The 7271-nt window shown below is 43.9% G+C and overlaps 1 protein-coding gene across 1 annotated transcript in view; it reads right to left on the bottom strand.

Annotated features, from left to right (window-relative positions):
* Positions 1-7271, bottom strand: part of LOC115416412 (sorting nexin-14-like) — a 58728-nt gene that overhangs the window by 29003 nt on the left and 22454 nt on the right. Inside the window, exons 12-16 of the mRNA XM_030130178.1 lie at positions 7091-7171; positions 6887-7001; positions 2513-2668; positions 2208-2332; positions 964-1022 (exon numbers count right to left, since the gene is read on the bottom strand). Of these exons, the coding sequence (XP_029986038.1) occupies positions 964-1022; positions 2208-2332; positions 2513-2668; positions 6887-7001; positions 7091-7171 (536 nt within the window). The remainder of the gene's footprint in view (positions 1-963; positions 1023-2207; positions 2333-2512; positions 2669-6886; positions 7002-7090; positions 7172-7271) is intronic.

The following is a 7271-nucleotide window of genomic DNA, read 5'->3' as shown; positions in this document are numbered from 1 at the left end:
CGGAACACATGGGAGGCGGAACGTATGGGAGGCAGAATGCATGGGAGGCGGAACGTATGGGGGGCAGAACACACGGGAGGCGGAACGTATGGGAGGCAGAACTAATGGGAGGCGGGACGTACGGGAGGCAGAATGCACAGGAGGCGGAACGTACGGGAGACGGAATGTAGGGGAGGTGGAACGCACAGGAGGCGTAACGTATGGGAGGCAGAGCGCATGGGAGGCGGAACGTATGGGGGGCAGAACACACGGGAGGCGGAATGTATGGGAGGCAGAACTAATGGGAGGTGGAAAGTATGGGAGGCAGAATGCACAGGAGGCGTAACGCACGGGAGGCGGAATGCACGGGAGGCAGATCACCCTGTGCGAGGTCCCGTCCGATGCTGCTTGCAGCTTTAATTTTAATTATGTTTTATTTTATTTTAAGTACTTTGTACAGTGCCTTTGAGTGTCCTGAAAGGCGCCTATAAATAAAATGTGTTATTATTATTAAAACTTAAAACTATACTTACTATAACTTCTATTCTGTCATTACCAAACTATATACACACACATACAAAGCGTATTGTAATATTATGCCATAACTTATATCATCCATTTATTTATTATAATTACCATTTTATGATTTATTATTACTACTAATACTTTCTAATGTGCTACAGATTTTAGCTACTTTTCTCTTCAAATTACACCTAAAACTTCAAATAAAATTAAAGATAAGAAACAAAATACACTAAATAAAAACCATATTTAACCTATTTATTTCCAGTCGAAATTCAACCCCGTTGATGTTTACTTCTACTGTTGGTTTTGTTTTTTTTGTGTGTGTAGGCATTTCAGTTGAAAACTTGAAAGTTGAAAACCATTTGAGCCCCGTTTTCTTTAAATTACAATCATAAATTAATCTAAAATTAAACAAAAGCTAAAAAACATCCATTTAAAAGTCAAAGTGACGACACCGACCTGTTGATCTTTGAGTTCCTTGTCGGAGACTCAGCTCCTCTGAGTAAATGTCGGAAATACTGGAAAACACAAAGAGACGAAACATTTATTTATTTATCAGCGTCTTAAACCTCAGAGTGGATCAAAAAACCTTTTAAGATGATATTACATCCATCGTCATTCAAATTACTGTAACTCCTGAACTGGTTGAGATTGGGTTCTTTCTATTGGTCAAGAACACATCAGGGTAGAGGTCTGCATTGGCTGACTGGGAGGGGTGGAAGTGGGCGGAGCTTAGAGCAGAAGAGTGTAGTCGGTGAGAGAGACATGGAAGATTTTTATCACATTTATCAGCGTTTTAGTGGTGAATTCATGTAAATGATTGTATATAATAGTGATAGTGCTGTTTTGGAGTATTCTACTAGTGTGATTTAACATGTTTTTGTGGAGTTTCATTGTTTTTCTCTGTATTTTTGTGGTTTCTATAATTGATGGATAGTTGTATTTATTTATTTTACTTTTTTATTATTTTAATATAAGACACAAAACAAACAGAAATGGTAACAGGTACATTCATTTACATACAGTTTACTGTCGACAGACTAAATGAAAAAGTCCCATTTTTTCCAGTACTTTACACCCTTGTGCTGTTGTAGGTGCAGATTGTATGTCGTCATTTCCATTAAATGGATTTGGTTGACAATTTTTATCACCAAGGAAATTGAGGGAGGGTCCTTTTTAAGCCAATATTTGGTGATAGCTTTTTTGCCTGTGGCAAGCAGTATTCTAAATAAATATATGCCACTTTCACATAATTTCTCTGGGGGAATGCTAACATAACAAAGTAGCCAATGACATATCGAAATGAACACCAGATAGTTGTATTTGATCTATAAATATTCCATAAATGTCTATAAATGCCTGTGGATTATTTATATAATCTCATAAGGTTTCATCATGAACATTTACAGTTGGTTTGTCTTAATAAATATGATAAAAATTTACATATGTTTTAAGAATTTATTACATATAATGATGACAATTAATGGACAGATTGAAAGTTAAGTTCTTTACAAAAGGTTCAAAAGAACTGGCACAAAGTCATTTTTCTGACCCTTTAGTATCAGAATCCTAATAAATAACTCTAGTCCTGTTATAATGTTTGTCCTAGTAGGTTCACCTTCAGTTTTCTGTTGTAAACACGTGTCTTTGTGTTTCGTGTGTTTCCAGTGGTGGTTGTATACTGGTGTATCTGTGGGTCTTACTTCGTCGCTGTGACAGAACATGGGGGTGAAGACTCTCTCCAACAGAGACAGGACGTGTTCGTAAGCCTCGAACAGGCACCGCATCGTCTGCAGCTTCACCACGCCACCGTACGGACCTTTGGCAACTGAAGGAGTAAGAAAGACAGAAAAAAAACAAAGTGACATTTAACCTTTCCTTAGTCATTTATCAGCATTTATTATAACATTATCCTCTGTATTTTACATTTTTCAGTGTTTTCATGTAACCAGTGAACACACATATACAAGTCCAGGTGCTGTAACCATGGTAACAGCTGCGGTCTTACTGTTTTTGATCTCCTCCACTATGAATGGGTCAAAGCTGATCTTGTCGATGCTTTCGTCGAGGCAGTAGGTTTCGTAGATATGAACAACTTCACCGTGAAGACGCTGCAGCTCCGCGTCGTTCAGCTCTGGACTCAGGATCTTATCGTTGAACTCCTCTAGTAAGAAAAAAAAAACAAAAAAACACACACACAGATGTTTATGGTGGACGATGTGGGGAGATATACACCCAAATTAATCACAGACGTTTCCATAAGAGCTGGTTCATCTTCATCATCATCATCATCAGTGTAAACCTTTAACTGTCAGATTAACTGTTTAATTTAATAAACTTCAACTGTGGAATGAGGAGCTGATGGATGTAAAAACCAGATTTACCATTTATCGAATTAACAACTTTCATCTGCCCAAACACAAAAACTATTATGGAGATATTCTTAAAACAACAAACAAACAAACAAACAAACCCTAACACATTTACATTTTATAAACCACCAACATATGGACCATTAGAAGGAAAGGAACATGGTGGGGTGCGGCTGTGGTGGCAATTGGGACCTGAGGCGGGGGTGCTGATTGCTGGGTCTCGTGCTGCGAGGTAGCACTGTGCCGGTGATCGCTGCATCCCTAGTGCCTCGGGGGGGCCCTTCTGGCTGCGGTCGTTGGGTGCCCGGGGTCTCTGGGCTGCCCCACTCCTTGGCGGCCCCTGCCTGGGGACGGGTACTGGGGAACGGGGGTGCTGAATGCCGGCTGGCTCATCTTCTGGGAGGAAACTTCCTCCCAGTCATACTATCCCCAACCCCTCGCCTCCCCACCCCCCTCACACAAAGCATGTAGGGTCTTGGGGAGGGTGCACATCCTGAGGTGGTACGGCGGGGGGGTCACTAAAACGGCCTCCCTCTGTGGTACCCTGGGGTGGCTAACTCCTCAATTTTAATTACACCCACCTACAACACAACACACAGAAACACTAACACCACACATTCACTTTTGGGGGGCGGGCTGCGTGGCACCTGGTGGGCAGTGCCGTGCCGGTGGGTGGAGTTGCCTGTGTGGTGTCGCCCTCAGTGGTGCACAGTTATGCTCCTCAATTTTAACCGCTTGTATACACACCTCACACTTCAAAACACTGATAGGTGGGGAGGCGAGGGGGAGGGGGGGTCTTCCCACACCCCTGTTTCCTGGATGCCGTCTGGGGCGGGGGGCCCCGGGGGAGGGGGGCTGGAACATTGGCTTGGGGCTCACCTGGCTGCATTGCTGGGGGGTGCCGCCCTCTGATGAATGATGTGTGCGCATGGGGATTGTGGGTGGGGGGCTGGGCTAGCTGCTCTCTTACCCGCCGCAGGTTGTGTTGGGACCGGGAAAGATGTGTGTATGCGGGCATCAGGGGGTGTGGCGGTTGCTGGCGGGGTGGTGGACCGCGGTGGGGTTCCTGGCGGCTGGTGTTGCCGCCCTGGGCTGCGGTTGGTGCTGGGGCTGCGCTCGGGTGCCGCGCCTTGGGGGGACTCACGGTTGTGCTGCTCGCTGCTGGGGGGGTGGGGGGGGGGGCAGCACTCCAGATACACGTGTCTGGTGTGTGCAGGTGGGTGGGAGGGGCTGTTGATGGGTGTGGGTACATGTGTGGGTGTGCGTACATGTAGATGCGTGCGTGTGGGCGTGCATGTGGGTAGGTGGGTGTATGGGCATGGGTGGAGGTGTTTGTGGGTGGGTGTGTGTGTGTGTGTGTGTGTGTGTGTGAATGGTCGAACATGTGGGATGGGTGGTGTGTATGTCTGGGAGTCAGTGGGTGTGTGTGTGCATATACTTGTGTGGGTGAGTAGGGGACTGGGGTGTGTGTGGGGTTTGGGGGTTGGGCTTGGTGGGATGGGGGGTGGTCCTCCGGGTCCCCAGGGCGCTTGGCTGTGGCATCAGGGTGCGCACTGGCCTGCAGCTTGTGGTGGTCTGGGCCGGCCTGGCCGCCCGGTGTGCTGGGTGGGACCCCTGCCCGGGGAGACGGGTGGCTCCTGGGCTCGTGGGGCTTGGGGACCGGCGCCTCGCCTGCCCCTGGGTGGCTGGCCCCCAGCAGGGGGGTGGTGGCCGGCGTCCCTGGCCCCCTGGGGCCTGTGCTCGGCTGCTGTGGGGCCTCTGTTGGGGGCCTCCCTCGACCATCTTCGGGGCGGGCACACTGTTGCCTCTCGGGGGGGGCGGGCTGGATCCCCCCTCTCTGCGCTGGATGGCCGGGCCTTGGGGCCCTCTGGGTCAGTCCCTGGTCCTTGGAGGGAGTGTGGCTGCGGTTGCATGTGTGTGTTCTTCACCTCAGTCTGTTTGCCTGGTTCACTCTGTCACAGCAGATGAATGTGAACAACTGATGTGTGTGGATCTGGTACTGGGATTATTTGTGCGAACGTGGTATATGATATTTTGTTCATGCTTTCTTATATTCTTCATTTCATAGGTCTTATGTATCTCATTGTTGTTTTGTCTTTTTTTGTAGTTTTGTTTTTTCTCTCTCTTCTGCCCAGTTTACTCAGTTCTGGTTGTAGTTATTGTTTCCATTATAATTGTCTCCATGGTTGTTGCTGTTTGTATTGTTGATACTTTCTTGTGAGGGTCTTCGCCACCTTCTTCTCTCTTGTTCTCTCCCCTTCTTCTACCCCCCCACCCCCCATGTCAGGTCCGGCATTGAAATGTGGTTCAACTAAACTCATAATAAACACAGTAGAATATCAAAGGGTGCTTCATACACTTTATGAAGTTACCCTTGGCAAAGCAAATGTGTTCAGCACCAAAAGGAACCAGACTACCATTCTGCTGTTAGGACGCTGGACAAGACAAGTAGAAAAAAAAAAAAAAAAGTAGTGAGAGATACTCCCTGGTAAAATGTCCAAATAAAAGAGGATATACAAGCAAAGGTGTCAGAAAAATGGGCAGTGATGACTGGGAGTACAGCTGGTGTCGGCTGCTGCCTTATCGGTACAGATAGCTGCCTGTCAACCAGCTGAGCCCATAAAAGAGAGAAAAAAAAAAGAAAAAAAAAAAAAAGGAAAGGAACATTTTTAATATTTCAAAAATTTGTTAAAAAAAAAAAAAAGAAGAAAAATCAAGATTTTCAGTAGTTTTGGAGATGTTTAAAGAAATCACTCACAAAGATGATGATGACGGACACAGCCTTCACAATAGCTCATGACTTATCGACCAATGAGCTAATAAAAAAATGAGCTTGAACATAAATGTAAAATTTGTTACTCTGGAAATTTTCAATATTTAAAAATTTGTGAAAAATTTAAAAAGCTAAATTACTAAAAACTGTGAATAAACTTTGTAGTCAATGACCCAAATGAAAGTCCGTGTATGACTTCTGTCAGTGATCAACAGTAACTATATTAATATCTGTAACCATTTACACGTTATAAACCATCAACATATGGACCATTAGAAGGAAAGAAACATTTTTAATAATTCAAAAATTCATTAAAAATAATCTTTAAAAAAAATCAAAATTGATGTTTGAAGAAATCATTAATGAAGACAATGATGACAACGAACACAGCACCAACTCATGGCCTATCAGACAGTGAGCTAATAAAACAAAGGAGTTCGAATGTAAACATCAAATTTTTTTACTCTGCAAATTTTAAATATTTCAAAAATGTAAAAAACAAAATTTCTCAAAACTGTGAATAAACTTTGTAGACATTGTCCCAAGGAAGACACACAAAATTTTAAATGAGTCCGACCAGTATCTTTGTACAAAAAGCCAGTTGAACTCTAGACACTAGTGACCTTGAGTTTGACCCTTTGAGGCCAGTCAAGGTCAAAGGTCATGGACCCAAATGAAAGCCCATATATGACTTCTACCAGTGGTCAACAGGAACTAGACTGATATCTGGAACCATTTATACGTTATAAACCATCAAAATATCGACCAGTAGAAGGAAAGGAACATTTTTAATATTTAAAAATTTCTCAAAAATTAAAAAATAAATAAATAAATAAATCAAAATTTCTCAAAACTGTGAATAAACTTTGTAGACATTGTCCCAAGGAAGACACACATAAAATTTTAAATGAATCCAATCAGTACTTTGGAGAAGACTGTTTAAATCTAGACACTTGTGACCTTGAGTTTGACCCTTCAAGGTTACTCAAGGTCAAAGGTCATGGACCCAAATGAAAGTCCATATAATGACTTCTATCAATAATCAATAGGAACTATATTGATATCTGGAACCATTTACATGTTATAAACCATCAGAATATGGACCAGTAGAAGGAAAGGAACTTTTTTAATAATTCCAAAATTTCTCAAAACTGTTTAGTTTGCCGAGCTAAAAATGAGGAGTTTGACCCTAAACATGGTTGAACTACATGGTCGTTCCGAGGCAGCGTTTCCTCACCTACGGCGAGGCAGAACTGCAGGACGTGGACGGCGCCTTCCTGTTTCAGGAAGTTCATGAAGCGAAACAGGAGGTCCTGCTGCTCCCTGATCTCCTTCAGCTCCAACTTCAGCACCTGCATCACATCACATCCACAGCTTTTATTCACAGATGGAGCCACAAACTGCTTTGACGTGGACAGAAATGGCGGCGGCGGAGACTCACCGACTGCTTTTTGTTACTGACGTCGGCATATTTCTGTAAAAATGGAACCAACGGCGACGGCGGCTCGGTAGGGGGTTCAGGCTGAAAGAAAAGAACATTGAATTTACTGAATTCAACAGGGAATACAGGAGGTTTGTAATAATGTGATAATGAAATGGAACTGATATCCCTGGAGTAAAAA

The sequence above is a fragment of the Sphaeramia orbicularis genome, unplaced genomic scaffold, assembly GCF_902148855.1.
Source record: "Sphaeramia orbicularis unplaced genomic scaffold, fSphaOr1.1, whole genome shotgun sequence".
Lineage (NCBI taxonomy): Eukaryota > Metazoa > Chordata > Actinopteri > Kurtiformes > Apogonidae > Sphaeramia > Sphaeramia orbicularis.
Note: the sequence above shows the minus strand (reverse complement) of the source record. Positions and strands in the feature narration are given on the sequence as shown.